We start from the raw sequence: 26644 nt of genomic DNA, 5'->3' as shown, positions 1-26644 counted from the left end.
AGGAGGAAGGAGTATGGGGGAGAGGAGGAAGAGAAGGAGGAAGGAGTATGGGGAGAGGAGGAAGAGGAGGAGGAAGGAGTATGGGGGGAGGAAGAGGAGGAGGAAGGAGAATGGGGGAGAAGGAGGAGGAAGAGGAGTATGGGGAGGAGGAAGGTGTATGGGGAGAGGAGGAGGAGGAAGGAGTATGGGGAGAGGAGGGAGGAGGAGGAGAAGGGTATGGGGAGAGGAGAAAGGAAGGAGTATGGGGAGAGGAGGAGGAGGAGGAGGAAGGAGTAGGGGAGGAGGGAGGAGGAGGAGGAGTATGGGGGAGAGGAGGGTGGAGGAGAGAAGCAGAATGGGGAGAGGAGGAGGAAGGAGTATGGGGAGAGGAGGAAGAGAAGGAGGAAGGAGTATGGGGAGAGGAGAGGAGGAGGGAGGAGGAGTATGGGGAGAAGGAGGAGGAGGGAGTATGGGGAGAGGAGGAGGAAGAGGAGGAGGAAGGAGTATGGGGAGAGGGAGGAGGAGGAAGGAGTATGGGGGGAGGAGGGAGGAGGAAGGAGTATGGGGAGGAGGAGGAGGATGCAGTATGGGGAGAGGAGGAGGAGGAGGAGGAGGAAGGGAGTATGGGGAGAGGAGGAGGAAGGAGTATGGGGAGAGGAGGAGGATGGTATGGGGAGAGGAGGAGGAGGAGGGGAGGAAGGAGGATGGGGGAGGAGGAGGAGGAAGGGATGGGGAGAGGAGGAGGATGCAGTATGGGGAGAGGAGGAGGAGGAGGAGGAGGAGGAGGAGGAGGGAGGAGGAAGGAAGGAGTATGGGGAGAGGAGGAGGAGGAAGGAGTATGGGGAGAGGAGGAGGATGCAGTATGGGGAGAGGAGGAGGAAGGAGTATGGGGAGAGGAGGAGGATGCAGTATGGGGAGAGGAGGAGGAGGAGGAGGAAGGAGTATGGGGAGAGGAGGAGGAGGAAGGAGTATGGGGGAGGAGGAGGATGCAGTATGGGGAGAGGAGGAGGAGGAGGAGGAGGAAGGAGTATGGGGAGAGGAGGATGAGAAGGAGGAAGGAGTATGGGGAGAGGAGGAGGAGGAGTATGGGGAGAGGAGGAGGAGGGAGTATGGGGAGAGGAGGAAGAGGAGGAGGAAGGAGTATGGGGAGAGGAGGAAGAGGAGGAGGAAGGAGTATGGGGAGAGGAGGAAGAGGAGGAGGAAGGAGAATGGGGAGAGAAGGAGGAGGAGGAGGGAGTATGGGGAAAGGAGGAAGGTGTATGGGGAGAGGAGGAGGAGGAAGGAGTATGGGGAGAGGAGGGAGGAGGAGGAGAAGGGAGTATGGGTAGAGGAGAAGGAGGAAGGAGTATGGGGAGAGGAGGAGGAGGAGGAAGGGGAGAGGAGGGAGGAGGAGGAAGGAGTATGGGGAGAGGAGGGTGGAGGAGGATGCAGTATGGGGAGAGGAGGAGGAGGAGGAGGAGGAAGGAGTATGGGGGAGGAGGAAGAGAAGGAGGAAGGAGTATGGGGGGAGAGGAGGAGGAGGAGGAGTATGGGGAGAGGAGGAGGAGGAGGGAGGATGGGGTGAGGAGGAAGAGGAGGAGGAAGGAGTATGGGGAGAGGAGGAAGAGGAGGAGGAAGGAGTATGGGGAGAGGAGGAAGAGGAGGAGGAAGGAGAATGGGGAGAGAAGGAGGAGGAGGAGGGAGTATGGGTAGAGGAGAAGGGAGAAGGAGTATGGGGAGAGGAGGAGGAGGAGGAGGAAGGAGTATGGGGAGAGGAGGGAGGAGGAGGAAGGAGTATGGGGAGAGGAGGGTGGAGGAGGAAGCAGAATGGGGAGAGGAGGAGGAAGGAGTATGGGGAGAGGAGGAAGAGAAGGAGGAAGGAGTATGGGGAGAGGAGGAGGAGGAGGAGTATGGGGAGAGGAGGAGGAGGGAGTATGGGGAGAGGAGGAGGAAGAGGAGGAGGAAGGAGTATGGGGAGAGGAGGAGGAAGGAGTATGGGGAGAGGAGGAGGATGCAGTATGGGGAGAGGAGGAGGAGGAGGAGGAGGAGGAAGGAGTATGGGGGGAGGAGGAGGAGGAAGGAGTATGGGGAGAGGAGGAGGATGCAGTATGGGGAGAGGAGGAGGAGGAGGAGGAGGAGGAGGAGGGGAGGAAGGAAGGAGTATGGGGGAGAGGAGGAGGAGGAAGGGAGTATGGGGAGAGGAGGAGGATGCAGTATGGGGGAGAGGAGGAGGAAGGAGTATGGGGAGAGGAGGAGGATGCAGTATGGGGAGAGGGAGGAGGAGGAGGAGGAAGGAGTAGGGAGAGGAGGAGGAGGAGGAGGATGCAGTATGGGGAGAGGAGGAGGAGGAGTATGGGGGGAGAGGAGGAGGAGGGAGTATGGGGAGAGGGGAGGAAGAGGAGGAGGAAGGAGTATGGGGAGAGGAGGAGGAAGGAGTATGGGGAGAGGGAGGAGGATGCAGTATGGGGAGAGGAGGAGGAAGGAGTATGGGGAGAGGAGGAGGAGGAGGAGTATGGGGGAGGAGGAGGATGCAGTATGGGGAGGAGGAGGGAAGGAGTATGGGGAGAGGAGGAGGAGGAAGGAGTATGGGGGGAGGAGGATGCAGTATGGGGAGAGAGGAGGAGGAGGAGGAGGAAGGAGTATGGGGAGAGGAGGAAGAGAAGGAGGAAGGAGTATGGGGAGAGGAGGAGGAGGAGTATGGGGAGAGGAGGAGGAGGGAGTATGGGGAGAGGAGGAAGAGGAGGAGGAAGGAGTATGGGGAGAGGAGGAAGAGGAGGAGGAAGGAGTATGGGGAGAGGAGGAAGAGGAGGAGGAAGGAGAATGGGGAGAGAAGGAGGAGGAGGAGGGAGTATGGGGAAAGGAGGAAGGTGTATGGGGAGAGGAGGAGGAGGAAGGGAGTATGGGGAGAGGAGGGAGGAGGAGGAGAAGGAGTATGGGTAGAGGAGAAGGAGGAAGGAGTATGGGGAGAGGAGGAAGAGGAGGAGGAAGGAGTATGGGGAGAGGAGGAAGAGGAGGAGGAAGGAGAATGGGGAGAGGAGGAGGAGGGGAGGAGAGAGTATGGGGAGAGGAGGAAGGTGTATGGGGAGAGGAGGGAGGAAGGAAGGAGTATGGGGAGAGGAGGGAGGAGGAGGAGAAGGGAGTATGGGTAGAGGAGAAGGAGGAAGGAGTATGGGGAGAGGAGGAGGAGGGAGGGAGGGAGAGGAGGGAGGGAGGAGGAAGGAGTATGGGGGAGAGGAGGGTGGAGGAGGATGGAGTATGGGGGAGAGGGGAGGAGGAGGAGGAGGAAGGAGTATGGGGAGAGGAGGAGGAGGAGTATGGGGAGAGAGGAGGAGGAGGAGGAGGAAGGAGTATGGGGAGGGAGGAAGAGGAGGAGGAAGGAGTATGGGGAGAGGAGGAAGAGGATGCAGTATGGGGAGATGGGGAGAGGAAGGAGGAGGAGGAGGGAGGATGGGGGAAGAGGAGGAAGGTGTATGGGGGGAGAGGAGGAGGAGGAAGGAGTATGGGGAGAGGAGGAGGGGAGGAGGAGGGAGTATGGGGAGGAGAAGGAGGAAGGAGTATGGGGAGAGGAGGAGGGAGGAGAAGGGGAGAGGAGGAGGAGGAAGGGTATGGGGAGAGGAGGGTGGAGGAGGATGCAGTATGGAGGAGGAGGAGGAGGAGGAAGGAGTATGGGGAGAGGAGGAGGAAGAGAAGGAGGAAGGAGTATGGGGGAGAGGAGGAGGGAGGAGTATGGGGGAGAGGGAGGAGGAGGGAGTATGGGGTGAGGAGGAAGAGGAGGAGGAAGGAGTATGGGGAGAGGAGGAAGAGGAGGAGGAAGGAGTATGGGGAGAGGAGGAAGAGGAGGAGGAAGAATGGGGAGAGAAGGAGGAGGAGGAGGAGTATGGGTAGAGGAGAAGGGAAGGAGTATGGGGAGAGGGAGGAGGAGGAGGAAGGAGTATGGGAGAGGAGGGAGGAGGAGGAAGGAGTATGGGGAGAGGAGGGTGGAGGAGGAAGCAGAATGGGGAGAGGAGGAGGAAGGGTATGGGGAGAGGAGGGAGGAGAGGAAGGAGGAAGGAGAATGAGAGGAGGAGGAGGAGGAGGAGTATGGGGGGAGAGGAGGAGGAGGGAGTATGGGGAGAGGGAGGAGGAAGAGGAGGAGGAAGGAGTATGGGGAGAGGAGGAGGTATGGGGGAGGAGGAGGAGGAGTATGGGAGAGGAGGGTGGAGGAGGATGCAGTATGGGGAGAGGAGGAGGAGGAGGAGGAGGAAGGAGTATGGGGAGAGGAGGAAGAGAAGGAGGAAGGAGTATGGGGGAGAGGAGGGAGGAGGAGGAGGAGTATGGGGAGAGGAGGAGGAGGGAGTATGGGGTGAGGAGGAAGAGGAGGAGGAAGGAGTATGGGGAGAGGAGGAAGAGGAGGAGGAAGGAGTATGGGGAGAGGAGGAAGAGGAGGAGGAAGGAGAATGGGGAGAGAAGGAGGAGGAGGAGGGAGTATGGGTAGAGGAGAAGGACGAAGGAGTATGGGGAGAGGAGGAGGAGGAGGAGGAAGGGTATGGGGAGGGAGGGAGGAGGAGGAAGGAGTATGGGGGAGAGGAGGGTGGAGGAGGAAGCAGAATGGGGAGAGGAGGAGGAAGGAGTATGGGGAGAGGAGGAAGAGAAGGAGGAAGGAGTATGGGGAGAGGAGGAGGAGGAGGAGTATGGGGAGAGGAGGAGGAGGGAGTATGGGGAGAGGAGGAGGAAGAGGAGGAGGAAGGAGTATGGGGAGAGGAGGAGGAAGGGTATGGGGAGAGGAGGAGGATGCAGTATGGGGAGAGGAGGAGGAGGAGGAGGAGGAGGAAGGAGTATGGGGGAGGGAGGAGGAGGAAGGAGTATGGGGAGAGGAGGAGGATGCAGTATGGGAGAGGAGGAGGAGGAGGAGGAGGAGGAGGAGGAGGAGGAAGGAAGGAGTATGGGGGAGAGGAGGAGGGAGGAAGGAGTATGGGGGAGAGGAGGAGGATGCAGTATGGGGAGAGGAGGAGGAAGGAGTATGGGGAGGAGGAGGAGGATGCAGTATGGGGAGAGGAGGAGGAGGAGGAGGAAGGAGTATGGGGGGAGAGGAGGAGGAGGAGGAGGAAGGAGTATGGGGGAGAGGAGGAGGAGGAGTATGGGGAGAGGAGGAGGGGAGGGAGTATGGGGAGAGGGAGGAAGAGGAGGAGGAAGGAGTATGGGGAGAGGAGGAGGAAGGAGTATGGGGAGAGGGAGGAGGATGCAGTATGGGGAGAGGAGGAGGAAGGAGTATGGGGAGAGGAGGAGGAGGAAGGAGTATGGGGGAGGAGGGAGGAAGGAGTATGGGGAGAGGAGGAGGAAGGAGTATGGGGAGAGGAGGAGGAGGAAGGAGTATGGGGGGAGAGGAGGATGCAGTATGGGGAGAGGAGGAGGAGGAGGAGGGAAGGAGTATGGGGAGAGGAGGAAGAGAAGGAGGAAGGAGTATGGGAAGGGAGGAGGAGGAGGAGTATGGGGAGAGGAGGAGGAGGAGGGAGTATGGGGAGAGGAGGAAGAGGAGGAGGAAGGAGTATGGGGAGAGGAGAGGAAGAGGAGGAGGAAGGAGTATGGGGAGAGGAGGAAGAGGAGGAGGAAGGAGAATGGGGAGAGAAGGAGGAGGAGGAGGGAGTATGGGGGAAAGGAGGAAGGTGTATGGGGAGAGGAGGAGGAGGAAGGAGTATGGGGAGAGGAGGGAGGAGGAGGAGAAGGGAGTATGGGTAGAGGAGAAGGAGGAAGGAGTATGGGGAGAGGAGGAAGAGGAGGAGGAAGGAGTATGGGGAGAGGAGGAAGAGGAGGAGGAAGGAGAATGGGGAGAGAAGGAGGAGGAGGAGAGAGTATGGGGAGAGGAGGAAGGTGTATGGGGAGAGGAGGAGGAGGAAGGAGTATGGGGAGAGGAGGGAGGGAGGAGGAGAAGGGAGTATGGGTAGAGGAGAAGGACGAAGGAGTATGGGGAGAGGAGGAGGAGGAGGAGGAAGGGGAGAGGAGGGAGGAGGAGGAAGGGTATGGGGAGAGGAGGGTGGAGGAGGATGCAGTATGGGGAGAGGAGGAGGAGGGGAGGAGGAGGAAGGAGTATGGGGAGAGGAGGAGGAGGAGTATGGGGAGAGGAGGAAGAGGAGGAGGAAGGAGTATGGGGAGAGGAGGAAGAGGAGGAGGAAGGAGTATGGGGAGAGGAGGAAGAGGAGGCGGAAGGAGAATGGGGAGAGAAGGAGGAGGAGGAGGGAGTATGGGGAAAGGAGGAAGGTGTATGGGGAGAGGAGGAGGAGGAAGGAGTATGGGGAGAGGGAGGGAGGAGGAGGAGAAGGGAGTATGGGTAGAGGAGAAGGAGGAAGGAGTATGGGGAGAGGAGGAGGAGGAGGAGGAAGGGGAGAGGAGGGAGGAGGAGGAAGGAGTATGGGGAGAGGAGGGTGGAGGAGGATGCAGTATGGGGAGAGGAGGAGGAGGAGGAGGAGGAAGGAGTATGGGGAGAGGAGGAAGAGAAGGAGGAAGGAGTATGGGGAGAGGAGGAGGAGGAGGAGGAGTATGGGGAGAGGAGGAGGAGGGAGTATGGGGTGAGGGGAGGAAGAGGAGGGAGGAAGGAGTATGGGGAGAGGAGGAAGAGGAGGAGGAAGGAGTATGGGGAGAGGAGGAAGAGGAGGAGGAAGGAGAATGGGGAGAGAAGGAGGAGGAGGAGGGAGTATGGGTAGAGGAGAAGGACGAAGGAGTATGGGGAGAGGAGGAGGAGGAGGAGGAAGGAGTATGGGGAGAGGAGGGAGGAGGAGGAAGGAGTATGGGGAGAGGAGGGTGGAGGAGGAAGCAGAATGGGGAGAGGAGGAGGAAGGAGTATGGGGAGAGGAGGAAGAGAAGGAGGAAGGAGTATGGGGAGAGGAGGAGGAGGAGGAGGGAGTATGGGGGAGGAGGAGGAGGGAGTATGGGGAGAGGAGGAGGAGAGGAGGAAGGAGTATGGGGAGAGGGAGGAAGGAGTATGGGAGAGGGGATGTATGGGGAGAGGGGAGGAGGGAGGAGGAAGGAATGGGGGAGGAGGGGAGGAGGAGGAGGATATGGGGAGAGGAGGAGGATGAGGATGGGGAGGGAGGAGGAAGGAGGATGGGGAGAGGAGGGGAGGAGGAGAGAGGAGGAGGATGCAGTATGGGGAGAGGAGGAGGAGGAGGAGGAGGAAGGAGTATGGGGAGAGGAGGGGAGGAAGGAGTATGGGGAGAGGAGAGGAGGAAGGAGATGGGGAGAGGAGGAGGATGGAGTATGGGGAGAGGAGGAGGAGGAAGGAGTATGGGGAGGAGGAGGAGGAGGAAGGGTATGGGGGAGGGAGGAGGAGGGAGTATGGGATGGGGAGGAGGAGGAGGAGGAGGAAGGAGTAGGGGGAGAGGAGGAGGAGGAAGGAGTATGGGGGGAGGAGGAGGAAGGAGTATGGGGGGAGGAGGAGGGAAGGAGTATGGGGGAGGAGGAGGGAGGAAGGAGTATGGGGGGAGGAGGAGGAGGAAGGAGTATGGGGGGGAGGGGAGGAGGAAGGAGTATGGGGGGAGGAGGAGGAGGAAGGAGTATGGGGGGAGGGAGGAGGAGGAGGAGGAGTATGGGGGGAGGAGGGAGGAGGAAGGAGTATGGGGAGGAGGAGGAAGGAGTATGGGGAGAGGAGGAGGGAAGGAGTATGGGGGAGAGGAGGAGGAGGAGGAGGAGGAAGGAGTATGGGGAGAGGAGGAGGAGGAAGGAGTATGGGGGGAGGAGGAGAGTATGGGGAGAGGAGGAGGATGCAGTATGGGGAGAGGAGGAGGAGGAGGAGGAAGGAGTATGGGGAGGGAGGGAGGGAGGAAGGAGTATGGGGGGAGGAGGAGGATGCAGTATGGGGAGAGGGAGGAGGAGGAGGAGGAGGAAGGAGTATGGGGAGAGGAGGAAGAGTAAGGAGGAAGGAGTATGGGGAGAGGAGGAGGATGGAGTATGGGGAGAGGAGGAGGAAGGAGTATGGGGGAGAGGAAGAGGAGGAGGAAGGGTATGGGGGAGAGGAGGGAGGAGGAGGAAGGAGTATGGGGGAGAGGAGGAAGAGGAGGAGGAAGGAGAATGGGAGAGAAGGAGGAGGAGGAGGGAGTATGTGGGAAAGGAGGAAGGTGTATGGGGGAGAGGAGGGAGGAGGAGGAGTATGGGGAGAGGAGGAGGAGGAGGGAGTATGGGGATGGGAGAGGGAGGAGGGAAGGAGTATGGGGAGAGGAGGAGGAGGGGAGGAAGGAGTATGGGGAGAGGAGGAAGAGGAGGAGGAAGGAGAATGGGGAGAGAAGGAGGAGGAGGAGGGAGTATGGGGGAAAGGAGGAAGGTGTATGGGGAGAGAGGAGGAGGAAGGCGTATGGGGAGAGGAGGGAGGAGGAGGAGAAGGGTATGGGTAGAGGAGAAGGAGGAAGGAGTATGGGGAGAGGAGGAGGAGGAGGAGGAAGGAGTATGGGGAGAGGGAGGGAGGAGGGAGGAAGGAGAATGGGGAGAGGAGGGTGGAGGAGGAAGCAGAATGGGGAGAGGAGGAGGAAGGTGTATGGGGGAGGAGGAGGAGGAGGAAGGAGTATGGGGAGAGGAGGAGGAGGGAGGAGTATGGGAGAGGAGGAGGAGGGAGTATGGGGAGGGAGAGGAGGGAGGAGGAGGAAGGGTATGGGGAGAGGAGGAGGAAGGGTATGGGGAGAGGAGGAGGGGATGTATGGGGAGAGGAGGGAGGAGGAGGAGGAGGAGGGAAGGAGTATGGGGGGGAGGAGGAGGGGGAAGGGTATGGGGGAGGAGGAGGAGAATGGGGAGAGGAGGAGGAAGGAGGATGGGGAGGAGGAGGAAGGAGTATGGGGAGAGGAGGGGAGGAGGAAGGAGTATGGGGGGGAGGAGGATGGTATGGGGGAGAGGAGGAGGAAGGAGTATGGGGGAGAGGAGGAGGAGGAAGGAGGAGGAAGCAGTATGGGAGAGGAGGAGAGGAGGAGGAAGGAGTATGGGGGAGGAAGGAGGAGGAAGGAGTATGGGGGAGAGGAGGAGGAGGAGTATGGGGAGAGGAGGAGGGGGGAAGGAGTATGGGGAGAGGGAGGGAGGAGGAGGAGGAGGAGGAGGAAGGAGTATGGGGAGGGAGGAGGGAGTATGGGGAGAGGAGAGGAAGGAGTATGGGGAGAGGAGAGGGAGGAGGAAGGAGTATGGGGGAGGAGGAGGAGGATGGAGGAGGGAGTATGGGGAGAGGAGGAGGAGGAAGGAGTATGGGGAGAGGAGGAGGATGCAGTATGGGGAGAGGAGGAGAGGAGGAGGGGAAGGAGTATGGGGAGAGAGGAGGAGGGAGGAAGGAGTATGGGGGGAGGAGGAGGATGCAGTATGGGGAGAGCAGATGGGGGAGGAGGAGGAGGAGGAAGGAGTATGGGGAGAGGAGGAAGAGAGGAGGAAGGAGTATGGGGAGAGGAGGAGGGAGGGTATGGGGGAGGAGGAGGAGGAGGAAGAGTATGGGGAGAGGAGGAAGAGGAGGAGGAAGGAGTATGGGGGGAGGAAGGAGGGAAGGAGAATGGGGGAGGAGGAGGAGGAGGGAGTATGGGGAAAGGGGAGGAGTATGGGGGAGGAGGAGGAGGAAGGAGTATGGGGAGAGGAGGGAGGAGGAGGAGGAGGGGTATGGGGAGGAGAAGGAAGAAGGAGTATGGGGAGAGGAGGAAGAGGAGGAGGAAGGAGTATGGGGAGAGGAGGAAGAGGAGGAAGGAGAATGGGGGAAGAAGGAGATATGGGGAGAGGGGGGAGGAGGGAGGAGGAAGGAGTATGGGGAGAGGAGGAGGAGAAGAGTAGGAGGAGGAAGGAGTATGGGGAGAGAGGAGGAGAGGAGGCGGAGGAGGAAGGAGTATGGGGAGAGGAGGGAGGAGGAGGAAGGAGTATGGGGAGAGGAGGGTGGAGGAGGAAGCAGAATGGGAGAGGAGGAGGAAGGAGTATGGGGAGAGGAGGAAGAGAAGGAGGAAGGAGTATGGGGAGAGGAGGGGAGGAGGAGGGTATGGGGAGAGGAGGAGGGGAGTATGGGGAGAGGAGGAGGAAGAGGAGGAGGAAGGAGTATGGGGGGGAGGAGGAGGAGTATGGGGGAGGAGGAGGATGCAGTATGGGAGAGGAGGAGGAGGAGGAGGAGGAAGGGTATGGGGGAGGAGGAGGAGGGAAGGGAGTATGGGGAGAGGAGGAGGATGCAGTATGGGGGAGAGGAGGAGGAGGGAGGAGAGGAGGAGGAGGAAGGAGTATGGGGAGAGGAGGAGGAGGAAGGAGTAGGGGAGAGGAGGAGGATGGTATGGGGAGAGGAGGGAGGAAGGGAGTATGGGGAGAGGAGAGGAGGGAAGGAGTGGGGGGAGGTGGATGCAGTATGGGGAGGAGGAGGAGGAGAGGAGGAGGAGGAGGAAGGAGTATGGGGAGAGGAGGAAGAGAAGGAGGAAGGAGTATGGGGAGAGGAGGAGGAGGAGGAGGAAGGAGAATGGGGAGAGAAGGAGGATGAGGAGGGAGTATGGGGAGAGGAGGAAGGTGTATGGGGAGAGGAGGAGGAGGAAGGCGTATGGGGAGAGGGAGGGAGGAGGAGGAGAAGGGAGTATGGGTAGAGGAGAAGGGTAAGGAGTATGGGGAGAGGAGGAGGAGGAGGAGGAAGGAGTATGGGGAGAGGAGGGAGGGAGGAGGAAGGAGTATGGGGAGAGGAGGGTGGAGGAGGAAGCAGAATGGGGAGAGGAGGGAAGGAGTATGGGGAGAGGGAGGAAGAGAAGGAGGAAGGAGTATGGGGAGAGGAGGAGGAGGAGGAGGATATGGGGAGGAGGAGGAGGAGTATGGGGAGAGGAGGAGGAAGAGGAGGAGGAAGGAGTATGGGGAGAGGAGGAGGAAGGGTATGGGGGAGGAGGAGGGATGCAGTATGGGGAGAGGAGGAGGAGGGGAGGAGGAGGAGGAGGGAGTATGGGGGAGGAGGAGGAGGAAGGAGTATGGGGAGAGGAGAGGATGCAGTATGGGGAGAGGAGGAGGAGGAGGAGGAGGGGAGGAGGAGGAGGAGGAGGAAGGAAGGAGTATGGGGAGAGGAGGAGGAGGAAGGAGTATAGAGGGGAGAGGAGGAGGATGCAGTATGGGGAGAAGAGGAGGAAGGAGTATGGGGGAGAGGAGGAGGAGGAAGGGAGTATGGGGGAAGGAGGAGGATGCAGTATGGGGAGAGGAGGAGGAGGAGGAGGAGGAAGGAGTATGGGGAGAGGAGGAAGAGAAGGGAGGAAGGAGTATGGGGAGAGGAGGAGGAGGAGTAAGGGGAGAGGAGGAGGAGGGAGTATGGGGAGAGGGAGGGAAGAGGAGGAGGAAGGAGTAGGGGAGAGGAGGAAGAGGAGGAGGAAGGAGTATGGGGGAGAGGAGGAGGAGGAGTATGGGGAGAGGAGGAGGAGGGAGTATGGGGAGAGGAGGAAGAGGAGGAGGAAGGAGTATGGGGAGAGAGGAGGAAGAGGAGGAGGAAGGAGTATGGGAGAGGAGGAGGAGGAGTATGGGGAGATGAGGAGGAGGGAGTATGGGGAGAGGAGGAGGAGGGGAAGGAGTATGGGGAGAGGAGGAGGATGCAGTATGGGGAGAGGAGGAGGAGGAGGAGGAAGGAGTATGGGGAGAGGAGGAGGAGGAAGGAGTATGGGGGGAGGAGGAGGATGCAGTATGGGGAGAGGAGGAGTAGGAGGAGGAGGAAGGAGTATGGGGAGAGGAGGAAGAGAAGGAGGAAGGAGTATGGGGAGAGGAGGAGGAGGAGTATGGGGAGAGGAGGAGGAGGGAGTATGGGGAGAGGGGAGGAAGAGGAGGAGGAAGGAGTATGGGGAGAGGAGGAAGAGGAGGAGGAAGGAGTATGGGGAGAGGAGGAGGAGGAGTATGGGGAGAGGAGGAGGAGGGAGTATGGGGAGAGGAGGAAGAGGAGGAGGAAGGAGTATGGGGAGAGGAGGAAGAGGAGGAGGAAGGAGTATGGGGGAGAGGAGGAAGAGGAGGAGGAAGGAGAATGAGAGAAGGAGGAGGAGGGAGTATGGGGAAAGGAGGAAGGTGTGGGGGGAGAGGGAGGAGGAGGAAGGAGTATGGGGAGAGGAGGGAGGAGGAGGAGAAGGGAGTATGGGTAGAGGAGAAGGAGGAAGGTATGGGGGAGAGGAGGAGGAGGAGGAGGAAGGAGGAGAGGAGGGAGGAGGAGGAAGGAGTATGGGGAGAGGAGGGGGTGGAGGAGGAAGCAGAATGGGGAGAGGAGGGTGGAGAGGAAGCAGAATGGGGGAGAGAGGAGGAGGAGGAAGGAGTATGGGGGAGGAAGAGAAGGAGGAAGGAGTATGGGGAGAGGAGGAGGAGGAGGAGGAGTATGGGGGAGAGGAGGAGGAGGGAGTATGGGGAGAGGAGGAGGAGGGGAAGGAGTATGGGGAGAGGAGGAGGATGCAGTATGGGGAGAGGGGGGAGGAGGAGGAGGAAGGAGTATGGGGGAGGAGGAGGAGGAAGGAGTATGGGGAGGGAGGAGGAGGAAGGAGTATGGGGAGAGGAGGAGGATGGAGTATGGGGAGAGGAGGAGGGAGGAGGAGGAAGGAGTATGGGGAGAGGAGGAGGAGGAAGGAAGTATGGGGAGAGGAGGGAGTATGGAGAGGAGGAGGAGGAGGAAGGATTATGGGGAGAGGAGGAGGAGGAAGGAGTATGGGGGGAGGAGGAGGGAAGGAGAGGAGGAGAGGAGAGGAAGGAGTATGGGGGGAGAGGAGGAGGAAGGAGTATGGGGAGAGGAGGAGAGGAGGAGGAAGGAGAGGGGGGACAGGAGCAGGAGGGAAGGGAGTATGGGGGAGGAGAGGAGGAGGAGGAAGGAGTATGGGGAGAGGAGGAGGATGCAGTATGGGGAGAGGAGGGAGGAGGAGGAGGAGGAAGGAGTATGGGGGAGAGGAGGAGGAGGAAGGAGTATGGGGGGAGGAGGAGGATGCAGTATGGGGAGAGGAGGAGGAGGAGGAGGAGGAAGGAGTATGGGGAGAGGAGGAAGAGAAGGAGGAAGGAGTATGGGGGAGGAGGAGGAGGAGTATGGGGGGAGGAGGAGGAGGGAGTATGGGGAGAGGAGGAGGAGGAGGAAGGAGTATGGGGAGAGGGAGGAAGAGGAGGAGGAAGGAGTATGGGGGAGAGGAGGAGGGATGGGGGAGAGGAGGAGGAGGGAGTATGGGGGAGGGAGGGAAGAGGAGGAGGAAGGAGTATGGGGAGAGGAGGAAGAGGAGGAGGAAGGAGTATGGAGGAGGAGGAGTATGGGGAGATGAGGAGGAGGGAGTATGGGGAGAGGGAGGAGGAGGAAGGAGTATGGGGAGAGGAGGAGGATGCAGTATGGGAGAGGAGGAGGAGGAGGAGGGAAGGAGTATGGGGGGAGGAGGAGGAAGGGTATGGGGGAGGAGGAGGATGCAGTATGGGGGGAGAGGAGGAGTAGGAGGAGGAGGAAGGAGTATGGGGGAGGAGGAAGGAAGGAGGAAGGAGAGGCGGGGAGAGAGGAGGAGTATGGGGAGAGGGAGGAGGAGGGGAGATGGGGAGAGGAGGAAGAGGAGGAGGAAGGAGTATGGGGAGAGGAGGAGAGGAGGAGGAGGAAGGAGTATGGGGAGAGGAGGGAGGAGGAGTAGGGGGAGAGGAGGAGGAGGGGAGTATGGGGAGAGGAGGAAGAGGAGGAGGAAGGAGTATGGGGAGAGGAGGAGGAGGAGGGAAGGAGTATGGGGAGAGGAGGAAGAGGAGGAGGAAGGAGAATGGGGAGAGAAGGAGGAGGAGGAGGGAGTATGGGGAAAGGAGGAAGGTGTATGGGGAGAGGAGGAGGAGGAAGGAGTATGGGGAGAGGAGGGAGGAGGAGGAGAAGGAGTATGGGTAGAGGAGAAGGAGGAAGGAGTATGGGGAGAGGAGGAGGAGGAGGAGGAAGGGGAGAGGAGGAGGAGGAGGAAGGAGTATGGGGAGAGGAGGGTGGAGGAGGAAGCAGAATGGGGAGAGGAGGGTGGGAGGAGGAAGCAGAATGGGGAGAGGAGGAGGAGGAGGAATGGGGAGAGGAGGAAGAGGAAGGAGGAGGAAGGAGTATGGGGAGAGGAGGAGGAGGGAGTATGGGGAGAGGAGGAGGAGGAAGGAGTATGGGGGAGAGGAGGAGGATGCAGTATGGGGAGAGGAGGAGGGAGGAGGAGGAGGAAGGAGTATGGGGAGAGAGGGGAGGAGGAAGAAGAGGTATGGGGGGAGGAGGAGGAGGAAGGAGTATGGGGAGAGGAGGAGGAGGATGCAGTATGGGGAGAGGAGGAGGAGGAGGAGGAGGAAGGATGGGGGAGGGAGGAGGGGAAGGAGTATGGGGGGGAGGAGGATGCAGTATGGAGAGAGGAGGAGGAGGAGGAAGGATTATGGGGGAGGAGGAGGAGGAGGAAGGAGTATGGGGGGAGGAGGAGGAGGAAGGAGTATGGGGAGAGGAGGAGGAGGGAGGAAAGGGAGTATGGGGGGAGGAGGAGGATGGTATGGGGTGATGGGAGGAGGAGGAGGAGGAGGAAGGAGTAAGGGACAGGAGCAGGAGGAAGGAGATGGGGGGAGGGAGGAGGAGGAGGAGGAAGGAGTATGGGGAGAGGAGGAGGATGCAGTATGGGGAGAGGAGGAGGAGGAGGAGAAGGAAGGAAGGAGTATGGGGAGAGGAGGAGGAGGAAGGAGTATGGGGGGAGGGAGGAGGAGGATGCAGTATGGGGAGAGGAGGAGGAGGAGGAGGAGGAAGGAGTATGGGGAGAGGAGGAAGAGAAGGAGGAAGGAGTATGGGGAGAGGAGGAGGAGGAGGAGTATGGGGAGAGGAGGTGGAGGGAGTATGGGGAGAGTAGGAAGAGGAGGAGGAAGGAGTATGGGGGAGAGGGAGGAAGAGGAGGAGGAAGGAGTATGGGGAGAGAGGAGGAAGAGGAGGAGGAAGGAGAATGGGGAGAGAAGGAGGAGGAGGAGGGAGTATGGGGAGAGGAGGAAGGTGTATGGGGAGAGGAGGAGGAGGAAGGAGTATGGGGAGAGGAGAAGGAGGATGGAGTATGGGGAGAGGAGGAGGAGGAGGAAGGGAGTATGGGGAGAGGAGGGTGGAGGAGGAAGCAGAATGGGGAGAGGAGGAGGAGGAGGAGGAGGAAGGAGTATGGGGAGAGGAGGAAGAGAAGGAGGAAGGAGTATGGGGAGAGGATGAGGGGAGGAGGAGTATGGGGAGAGGAGGAGGGGAGTATGGGGAGAGGAGGAGGAGGAAGGAGTATGGGAGAGAGGAGGAGGATGCAGTATGGGGAGAGGAGGAGGAGGGAGGAGGAGGAAGGAGTATGGGGAGAGGAGGAGGAGGAAGGAGTATGGGGGGAGGAGGAGGAGGAAGGAGTATGGGGAGAGGAGGAGGAGGAGGAAGAAGGAGTATGGGGAGAGGAGGAGGAGGAAGGAGTATGGGGAGAGGAGGAGGATGCAGTATGGGGAGAGGAGGAAGAGGAGGAGGAGGAGGAAGGAGTATGGGGAGAGGAGGAGGAGGAAGGAGTATGGGGGGAGGAGGAGGAGGAAGGAGTATGGGGAGAGGAGGAGGATGCAGTATGGGGAGAGGAGAGGAGGAGGAGGAGGAAGGAGTATGGGGAGAGGAGGAGGAGGAAGGAGTATGGGGGGAGGAGGAGGATGCAGTATGGGGAGAGGAGGAGGAGGAGGAAGGAGTATGGGGAGAGGAGGAAGAGAAGGAGGAAGGAGTATGGGGAGAGGAGGAGGAGGAGTATGGGGAGAGGGAGGAGGAGGGAGTATGGGGAGAGGAGGAAGAGGAGGAGGAAGGAGTATGGGGAGAGGGGGAAGAGGAGGAGGAAGGAGTATGGGGAGAGGAGGAGGAGGAGGAGGAAGGAGAATAGGAGAGAAGGAGGAGGGGGTATGGGGAGAGGAGGAAGGTGTATGTGGAGAGGAGGGAGGAGGAGGAGAAAGGGAGTATGGGGAGAGAGAGAAGGAGGAAGGAGTATGGGGGAGAGGAGGGGAGGAGGTGGAAGGGAGTATGGGGAGAGGAGGAGGAGGAGGAAGGAGTATGGGGAGAGGAGGGTGAAGGAGTAAGCAGAATGGGGAGAGGAGGAGGAGGAAGGAGTATGGGGAGAGGAGGAGGAGGAGGAGGAGGAAGGAGTATGGGGAGAAGAGGAGGAGGAGGAGGAGGAGGAGGAAGGAGTGTGGGGAGAGGAGGAGGAGGACGGAGTATGGGGAGAGGAGGAGGAGGAGGGAGTATGGGGAGAGTATGGGGAGAGGAGGAGGAGGGAGTATGGGGGAGGAGGAGGGAGGGGTATGGGGAGAGGAGGAGGAGGAGGAAGGAGTATTGGGAGAGGAGGAGGAGGGAGTATGGGGAGAGGAGGAGGAGGAGGAGGGAGGGGTATGGGGAGATGAGGAGGAGGAGGAGGAAGGGAGTATTGGGAGAGGAGGAGGAGGGAGTATGGGGATAGGAGGAGGGAGGGGTATGGGGAGATGAGGAGGAGGAGGAGGGAGTATAGGGGAGAGGAGGAGGAGGGAGTATGGGGAGATGAGGACGGAGGGGTATGGGGGAGAGGAGGAGGAGGAAGGAGTATTGGGAGAGGAGGAGGAGGGAGGAGGAGGAGGGAGGAGGAGGGAGGGGTATGGGGAGAGGAGGAGGAGGAAGGAGTATTGGGAGAGGAGGAGGAGGGAGGAGGAGGAGGGAGGAGGACGGAGGGTTATGGGGAGAGGAGGAGGAGGAAGGAGTATTGGGAAAGGAGGAGGAGGGAGGAGGAGGAAGGAGTATTGGGAGAGGAGGAGGAGGGAGTAGGAGGAGGGAGTAGGAGGAGGGAGGGGTATGGGGAGAGGAGGAGGAGGGAGTAGGAGGAGGGAGGGGTATGGGGAGAGGGAGAGGAGGAGGAGGGAGGAGGAGGAGGGAGTGGTTGGGTGGTAGTAGCCCCCTGAGACCTGGGGATGAAATTGAGCGTCTAATTGAAAGGGCACAAGGTGACAATCATATGACTGCAGATGAGACAGGGGACGGGCGGAGGCTCACCAGGGGGTTGGGGGTACGGGGATGGGAGACGGGGAGATGACGAGAGAGTGAGGGAGGGCCGTGATGGGGGAGCAAGGGAATATAGTGGCAGGGAGGAGTGGATGAGGGGGTCCTGTGATGAGAAGTGTGTGAGGGGGTCTCTCCCTCCCCTCTCTCTCTCTCTCTCTCCCTTCTCTCCTTCTGCTTTGAAGACACAACAGGATGGAGGCCTCACTGCAGCACTCCTCTCTGTCGCTCCAGGACAATCACATCACAAACAGATGGCAGTCAGCTCGCTCCCTGGGAGGCTATATGATGAAAGGGTGTGTGTGTGTGTGTGTGTGTGTGTGTGTGTGTGTGTGTGTGTGTGTGTGTGTGTGTGCTGGTATGAACATAAGGGTAGAGGTATTACAAAGGCAACATATTCTTTACAACTAATGTTTTAAAGTATAATAACGTGCCGATCTGGCTCCATTAAATCCAGACTAAATGGGTCTAAAACCAACATGATTAATCAATATCCTCGTTACTAAGACATATGACTAGAGTATAGAATGAGGTCAACACCTCGTTCACTAAGACATATGACTAGAGTATAGAATGAGGCCAACAACATGATTGATAAAGTCTCCTCGTTACTAAGACATATGACTAGAGTATAGAATGAGGCCAACACCTCGTTCACTAAGACATATGACTAGAGTATAGAATGAGGCCAACAACATGATTGATCAATATCCTCGTTACTAAGACATATAACTAGAGTATAGAATGAGGCCAACAGCATGAGATTTGATGACGTTGACACCTCGTCCACGAGCACCAGAAGGTGTCTCATCAACATGTTTTTCTCTCTAGTCGTTCAGACACACAGATAAATGTTCAACTATTCTATCCGCAGCCATGTTGATCACATTGGAGGAGCTATACACCATTTCAGACTGTCTGAATCCCACAGCCTCCAGTGTCCCTATGGGCTCCCTCAACAAGCCTCCCCGTGGATCGCCTAGTTGGCCTTTCAGTCTTCGTTCTTCCCTGAATAACTAACCAGCACACAGACACAGAAGTCTCTTGGCAGCCTAGAGGAATTTACCATCTGCAAACCAGCCTCCTAGTTCTACGCCAGGGGCCAGAGACGAGGGTTGTCTCTCAGACACAGAGGATTTCGGAGGAGAGTCAGGCAACCAGCCTCCTAGTTCAACGCCAGGGGCCAGAGACGAGGGTTGTCTCTCAGACACAGAGGATTTCGGAGGAGAGTCAGGCAACCAGCCTCCTAGTTCTACGCCAGGGGCCAGAGACGAGGGTTGTCTCTCAGACACAGAGGATTTCGGAGGAGAGTCAGGCAACCAGCCCAGTTGCACATGTCTCACTCCTCATTGAGGACCGGTCAAGTGATTTTGAAGAGTGGTTTGTGAGGGTATAGATGCTTTACTCACTTTGCTTTGAAGGTCATCGTCAAAGTCAGGGAGAGGAGCTCTGATGATACGGAAAGGATACGGAAAGGAAAAAACATTTTGATGATCATCAATACTCAGCTAGAAATGAATATTTGGTGACCATTGTACCGCTACGTATCAATATCAAAGACCATTTTGACAAACTGAGTTACCTTTTGTGTGGCGTGTGTTTCTGATAGGTCTGGTTGATATGTCTGTTGCTCTGTGGTTCCTCTGTTTCCCCAGCTGGAGTGGTGTTGTCTGGGAGGATCCGGGCCAGGGCATCGTATGACGGTAGACCATCCTTCTGGGGAAAGAGAGAAGAAAGAAAATCACGTTGTTCTGAACTTGAACCATCTACAGCCTTCAGTAAGTATTCATACCCCCTTTTTCCAATTTTTTTTGTGTCATTCATTCAGTGAGGAGAGAGAGTGATGCATTTAGCGCCTGGCTAAATGTGGTACTTCAAAAAATTCTGACAACTGAACAGTGAAAAATACAAACATTTAGGAAAAGTCGGGGAAGGAGCAGGACATCATTTTTTTTAGGGGTGGGGGGGGGTCATTTACTAAATCTAAAGTCAGTGGCCGTTGGCCTAAGGCGGTTCTAGTGTTAAATATTTTTGTCACACAATTACACACAATACCCCATAATGACAAGGCAAAAACATGTTTTTATAAATGTTTGCAAATTTATTGAAAATGAAATACAGAAATATCTAATTTACGTAAGTATTCACAGCCCTGAGTCAATATATGTTAGAATCGCCTTTGGCAGTGATTACAGCTGTGAGTCTTTCTGGGTAAGTCTCTAAGAGTGATTACAGCTGTGAGTCTTTCTGGGTAAGTCTCTAATAGTGATTACAGCTGTGAGTCTTTCTGGGTAAGTCTCTAAGAGTGATTACAGCTGTGAGTCTTTCTGGGTAAGTCTCTAAGAGCTGTGAGTCTTTCTGGGTGAGTCTCTAAGAGCTGTGAGTCTTTCTGGGTAAGTCTCTAAGAGTGATTACAGCTGTGAGTCTTTCTGGGTGAGTCTCTAAGAGCTTTGCACACCAGGATTGTACAATATTTGCCCATTATTCTTTTTAAAATTCTTCAAGCTCTGTCAAGTTGGTTGTTGATCATTGCTAGACAGCCATTTTCATTTCAAGTCTTGCCATAGAATTTCAAGCCGATTTAACTCAAAACTGCAACTAGGCCACTCAGGATCATTCAATGTCATCTTGGTAGGCAACTCCGGTCTATTTTTGGCCTTGTGTTTCAGGTTGTTCTCCTGCTGAAATTGGAATTCAACTCCCAGTGTCTGGTAGAAAGCAGACTGAACCAGGTTTTCTTCAAGCATTTTGCCTGTGCTTAGCTCTATCCCGTTTATTTTTATCATAAAAAAACCTCCTTAGTCCTTGCAGATGACAAGCATACCCATAACATGATTCAGACACCACCATGCTTGTTTAACAGTATAGCTGGGGAAGAGCAAGGGGAACCACTACTTCAAGGTCTCAGAGCAAGGGGAACCACTACTTCAAGGTCTCAGAGCAAGTGATGTCACCGATTGAAACGCTATTAGCGCCCACCACCGCTAACTGGCTAGTCATTTCACATCGGTTACACTTGAAAAATATTAAGAGTGGTACTCAGTTACTCAGTGTTGGATTTGCCCCAAACATAACGCTAATGTATTCAGGATATAAAGTTAATCTCTTTACCACATATTTTGCAGTTTTACATTAGTGCCTTCTTGTAAACAGGATGCATGTTTTTAAATATTTTTATTCTGAACAGGCTTCCTTCTTTTCACTCTGTCAATTTAGGTTAGTTTTGTGGAGTAACTACAATGTTGTAGATCCATACTTTTTTCTTCTATCACAGCCATTAAACTCTAACTGTTTCATTGTCACCATTGGCTTCATGGTGAAATCTCTGAGAAGTTTCCTTCCTCTCCGGCAACTTGTTAAGCACATTTTTACTCCTACTATTTAGACTTGCCAAAACAAAAGGAGTTGACTCAAGACATTTCAGCTTTTCATTTTGAAACGAATTTGTGGAAATTTCGAAAAACATAATTCCACTTTGAAATGGGGTTATGGTGTGTTATGGTGTGTTATGGTGTGTTATGGTGTGTTATGGTGTGTTATGGTGGGTTACGGTGGGTTATGGTGGGTTATGGTGGGTTATGGTGGGTTATGGTGTGTTATGGTGTGTTATGGTGTGTTATGGTGGGTTATGGTGTGTTATGGTGTGTTATGGTGTGTTATGGTGTGTTATGGTGGGTTATGGTGGGTTATGGTGTGTTATGGTGTGTTATGGTGTGTTATGGTGGGTTATGGTGGGTTATGGTGTGTTATGGTGTGTTATGGTGTGTTATGGTGTGTTATGGTGGGTTATGGTGGGTTATGGTGTGTTATGGTGTGTTATGGTGTGTTATGGTGTGTTATGGTGGGTTATGGTGTGTTATGGTGTGTTATGGTGTGTTATGGTGTGTTATGGTGTGTTATGGTGTGTTATGGTGGGTTATGGTGTGTTATGGTGTGTTATGGTGGTGGTGTGTTATGGTGGGTTATGGTGTGTTATGGTGTGTTATGGTGTGTTATGGTGTGTTATGGTGGGTTATGGTGTGTTATGGTGTGTTATGGTGGGTTATGGTGTGTTATGGTGTGTTATGGTGTGTTATGGTGGGTTATGGTGTGTTATGGTGTGTTATGGTGTGTTATGGTGTGTTATGGTGTGTTATGGTGTGTAGGCCAATGATTTAAAATAAATCTAAAATTGAATCCATTTTTAATTCAGGTTTTAAAACAGCAAAACGCAGGGGGGAAAAATCGTTCTGAAGGCACTATATCTATCTAAAAGCATAAAACTCTTTCACATGCCTGGAATAATAGAATAGAAAATAATAAATACTAATCACCAAAAGGAAATCGAATTGTCAATCAGCGTATCTACAATGTTTCAAAAAAATCCCACCAGGCATAACTCTGAACTCTGCATAACTCTGAATATGTTAAAAGATAGTCAACGGTACATCAGTAAGCCTAAACCATCAGTACTATGAACAACCACAGATCTGTTAATAAAAGCTGTCCACTTGACATATCTAGGAGGACAAAACAAGCCATTATATCACAGAAACTCATCAGCTCTACTATAGCCCACGACAATCCTCTCAATGCACTACTCACAGTACTGGAGCTTGGCCTGTAGAACCTCTTCATCTTCTCACTATACATTCTGTTACATCACTATGGTAAATCCAAGCCACTCTTGTATGCTAACCAGCTCTTGTTCAACGACTCTACAGTGTGTAAAACATGTGTCTCTAATTCACTGTGTACGTACAAAGTGCTAATGGTTACCAGGGTTATATAAACTCACAGTAGAGATATGAGAAGAGTATTACCATGGAATTACCTAGCTACAGCCCATCCCTCATAAACAAATACTACGCTAGTATTGACCTAAAGCTGTCAGTCAACCTTCACAGCAGACGAAGAGACCTCCTACCTTGTTTTTCACTGGAGCAGGGATACAGCACACATCTCAATCATTATCGTCCACAACTAGCACCTCGCTGGTAGAACCTAGCACCTCACTGGTAGAATCTAGCACCTCGCTGGTAGAACCTAGCACCTCGCTGGTAGAACCTAGCACCTCACTGGTAGAACCTAGCACCTCACTGGTAGAACCTAGCACCTCACTGGTAGAATCTAGCACCTCACTGGTAGAACCTAGCACCTCACTGGTAGAACCTAGCACCTCACTGGTAGAACCTAGCACCTCACTGGTAGAACCTAGCACATCATTGATAGAACCTAGCACATCACTGATGGAACCTAGCACCTCCCTGGTACAACCTAGCACCTCGCTGGTAGAACCTAGCACCTCGCTGGTAGAACCTAGCACCTCCCTGGTAGTACCTAGCACCTCACTGGTAGAACCTAGCACCTCACTGATGGAACCTAGCACCTCACTGGTAGAACCTAGTACCTCACTGATGGAACCTAGCACATCACTGGTAGAACCTAGCACCTCACTGGTAGATCCCAGCACATCACTGAGAGAATCTAGCACCTCACTGGTAGAACCTAGCACCTCACTGATGGAACCTAGCACATCACTGGTAGAACCTAGCACCTCACTGGTAGAACCTTACACTTCACTGGTAGAACCTAGCACATCACTGATAGAACCTAGCACATCAATGGTAGAACCTAGCACGTCATTGATAGAACCTAGCACCTCACTGATAGAACCTAGCACAATGGCAGAACCTAGCACCTCACTGATAGAACCTAGCACAATGGTAGAACCTAGCACATCATTGATAGAACATAGCACCTCACTGAAAGAACCTAGCACAATGGTAGAACCTAGCACCTCACTGATATAACCTAGCACAATGGTAGAACCTAGCACCTCACTGATAGAACCTAGCACATCATTGATAGAACCTAGCACCTCACTGATAGAACCTAGCACAACGGTAGAACCTAGCACCTCATTGATAGAACCTAGCACAATGGTAGAACCTAGCACCTCATTGATAGAACCTAGCACAATGGTAGAACCTAGCACCTCACTGATAGAACCTAGCACAATGGTAGAACCTAGCACAATGGTAGAACCTAGCACCTCACTGATAGAACCTAGCACAATGGTAGACCCTAGCACCTCACTGATAGAACCTAGCACCTCACTGATAGAACCTAGCACCTCACTGATAGAACCTAGCACCTCACTGGTAGAACCTAGCACCTCACTGATAGAACCTAGCACCTCACTGATAGAACCTAGCACCTCACTGGTAGAACCTAGCACCTCACTGGTAGAACCTAGCACAATGGTAGAACCTAGCACCTCACTGGTAGAACCTAGCACAATGGTAGAACCTAGCACCTCACTGATAGAACCTAGCACAATGGTAGACCCTAGCACCTCACTGATAGAACCTAGCACAATGGTAGAACCTAGCACCTCACTGGTAGAACCTAGCACAATGGTGGAACCTAGCACCTCACTGATAGAACCTAGCACAATGGTAGACCCTAGCACCTCACTGATAGAACCTAGCACAATGGTAGAGGTAGAGAAAGCTCTTGGCTCTATCTACCAGGGAGATCAACCCATTATCCTGTCACCACAACACAAGACTCCCATAGCAACTCTTGAGGCCAGTGAGGACAGTTCCTAGAGCCTAACTGCCAGGCAAATCAAATCAAATGTTATTGGTCACATACACACGGTTAGCAGATGTTAATGCGAGTGTTGCGAAATGCTTGTGCTTCTAGTTCTGACCATGCAGTAATATCTATGCAGACCTCTGTCACCGAAAACACTCACAAACTTTTACAGATGCACAATCGAGAGCATCCTGTCAGGCTATATCACTGCCTGGTACGGCAATTGCTCCGCCCACAACCGTAAGGCTCTCCAGAGGGTAGTGAGGTCTGCACAACGCATCACCGGGGGCAAACTACCTGGCCTCCAGGACACCTACACCACCCGATGTCACAGGAAGGCCATAAAGATCATCAAGGCCAACAACCACCGAGCCACTGCCTGTTCACCCCGCTATCATCCAGAAGGCGAGGTCAGTACAGGTGCATCAAAGCTGGGACCGAGAGACTGAAAAACAGCTTCTATCTCAAGGCCATCAGACTGTTAAACAGCCACCACTAGTCAGCTTCTATCTCAAGGCCATCAGACTGTTAAACAGCCACCACTAGTCAGCTTCTATCTCAAGGCCATCAGACTGTAAACAGTATCAGACTGGTAAACAGCTTCTATCTCAAGGCCATCAGACTGTTCAGCTTCTATCTCAAGGCCATCAGCCTGTTAAACAGCCACCACTAGTCAGCTTCTATCTCAAGGCCTGTTAAACAGCCACCACTAGTCAGCTTCTATCTCAAGGCCATCAGACTGTTAAACAGCCACCACTAGTCAGCTTCTATCTCAAGGCCATCAGACTGTTAAACAGCCACCACTAGTCAGCTTCTATCTCAAGGCCATCAGACTGTTAAACAGCCACCACTAGTCAGCTTCTATCTCAAGGCCATCAGACTGTTAAACAGCCACCACTAGTCAGCTTCTATCTCAAGGCCATCAGACTGTTAAACAGCCACCACTAGTCAGCTTCTATCTCAAGGCCATCAGCCTGTTAAACAGCCACCACTAGTCAGCTTCTATCTCAAGGCCATCAGACTGTTAAACAGCCACCACTAACATTGAGTGGCTGCTTTAAAGAATGCCACTTAATATAATGTTTACATACCCTACATTACTCATCTCATCTCATACTGTACTCTATACCATCTACTGTATCTAGTCTATGCCGTTCTGTACCATCACTCATCCATATATCTTTATGTACATATTCTTATTAATTCCTTTACACTTGTGTGTATAAGTTAGTTGTTGTGAAATTGTTAGATCACTCGTTATCACTGCATTGTCGGGAACTAGAACCACAAGCATTTCGCTACACTCGCATTAACATCTGCTAACCATGTGTATGTGACAAATACAATGTTATTTAATTTAATTTAATTTGATACCCACATCACTCTGAGTAATATGTCAGAAACACTCAATCAATCGTGCTAATTTCTCTATCTGTCATATCCTCTATTTGGTAAATATGAGGCTTGAATGTATTCATCTCATTCGTTTCCTAATCTTTCTCTTTATCTAATCATGTTTTCAAAATGTGAATTAGGTCTTCCGTGTTAAAATGTCAATGTTGGCCAGTTCTAACAAGTGGTTGGCAGAGCCACTGTACAGGGCCATCGTTAGGCACCATTTCTGAACAGGATTCTTCAATATGACCATTCAATCTTATCAGTCCTACAGATGCACCATCGAGAGCATCTTGACAGGCTGCATCACCGCTTGGTAAGGCAACTGCTCGGCATCAGACCACAAAGCGCAACAGAAGGTGGTGTGAACGGCCCAGTACATCGCTGGGCTTCCTGCCATCCAGGACGTCTATACCAGGCGGTGTCAGAGGAAAGTCCTCAAAATTGTCAAAGACATCAGCCACCTAAGTCATAGACTGTTCTCTCCGCTACTGCACGGCAAGCGGTACCAGAGCGCCAAGTCTAGGACCAAAAGGCTCCTGATCAGCTTCTACCCCCCATGCCATTAAACTACTGAACAGTTAATCAAGTGGCTACCCGGGTTATTTACAAATCACATTTTTATGGTCGCATACACATATTTATCAGATTATATTGTGGGTGTAGTCTGCTCCAACAGTGCAGTAATATCTAACAATTCACAACAATAACAATTGTAATTCTAAAAGAATATTAGGACGGGCAATGTCAGAGTCCGGAGTATAAATAATAATTTAAAAATATATATATACAATACCAGTCAAACGTTTTACTCATTCAATGTTTTTTCTTTATTTTTTACTATTTTCTACATTGTCTACTACATCTTCTACATTGTAAAATAGTAATGAAGACATCAAAACTATGAAATAACATTGTTTTTGTGTAGTAACCCAAAAAGTGTTAAACAAATCAAAATATCATTATAGATTCTTCAAGCTAGCCACCCTTTGCCTTGATGACAGCTTTGTACACTCTTGGCATTCTCTCAACCAGCTTCATGGGGAATGCTTTCCAACAGTCTTGAAGGAGTTCCTACATATGCTGAGCACTTGTTGGATGCTTTTCCTTCACTCTGCGATCCACCTAAAATCTCAAATTTGGACTCATCAGACCAAAGGACAGATTTCCACCGGTCTAATGCTCGTGTTTCTTGGCCCAATCAACTCTCCTCTTCTTTTTTTCCCTTTCTTTTTTTTACCCCTTTTTCTCCCCAATTCCAATTGTTTAGTAGCTACTATCTTGTCTCATCGCTACAACTCCCGTACGGGCTCGAAGGTTGAAAGTCATGCGTCCTCCTATACACAACCCAACCAAGCCGCACTGCTTCTAAACACAGCGCGCATCCAAACCAGAAGCCGGCCGCACCAATGTGTCGGAGGAAACACCGTGCACCTGGCAACCTTAGTTAGCACGCACTGCGCCCGGCCCGCCACAGGAGTCACTGGTGCACGATGAGACAAGGATATCCCTCTCGGCCAAGCCCTCCCTAACCCGGACGACGCTAGGCCAATTGTGCATTGCCCCACGGACCTCCCGGTCGCGGCCGGTTGCTACAGAGCCTGGGCGCGAACCCAGAGTCTCTGGTGGCACAGCTGGTGCTGCAGTACAGCGCCCTTAACCACTGCGCCACCCGGGAGAAGTCTCTTCTTCTTATTGGTGTCCTTTAGTAGTGGTTTCTTTGCAGCTATTCGACCATGAAGGCCTGACTCACACAGTCTCCTCTGAACAGTTGGTGTTGAGATGTGTCTGTTA

General features: G+C 54.3%; 1 protein-coding gene across 1 annotated transcript in view; it reads right to left on the bottom strand.

The window, feature by feature from the left end:
- ccdc33 (coiled-coil domain containing 33) overlaps positions 1-21528 on the bottom strand; it is a 101126-nt gene extending 79598 nt beyond the window's left edge. Inside the window, exons 1-3 of the mRNA XM_065002766.1 lie at positions 21458-21528; positions 18456-18589; positions 18283-18322 (exon numbers count right to left, since the gene is read on the bottom strand). Of these exons, the coding sequence (XP_064858838.1) occupies positions 18283-18322; positions 18456-18589; positions 21458-21505 (222 nt within the window). The 5' untranslated portion in view covers positions 21506-21528. The remainder of the gene's footprint in view (positions 1-18282; positions 18323-18455; positions 18590-21457) is intronic.
- Positions 21529-26644: the final 5116 nt, after the last annotated feature.

The sequence above is a fragment of the Oncorhynchus nerka genome, linkage group LG17, assembly GCF_034236695.1.
Source record: "Oncorhynchus nerka isolate Pitt River linkage group LG17, Oner_Uvic_2.0, whole genome shotgun sequence".
NCBI classification, from domain to species: Eukaryota; Metazoa; Chordata; class Actinopteri; order Salmoniformes; family Salmonidae; genus Oncorhynchus; species Oncorhynchus nerka.
The sequence above is the reverse complement of the archived record's forward strand: the minus strand, read 5'-3'. Positions and strand labels throughout refer to the sequence as shown.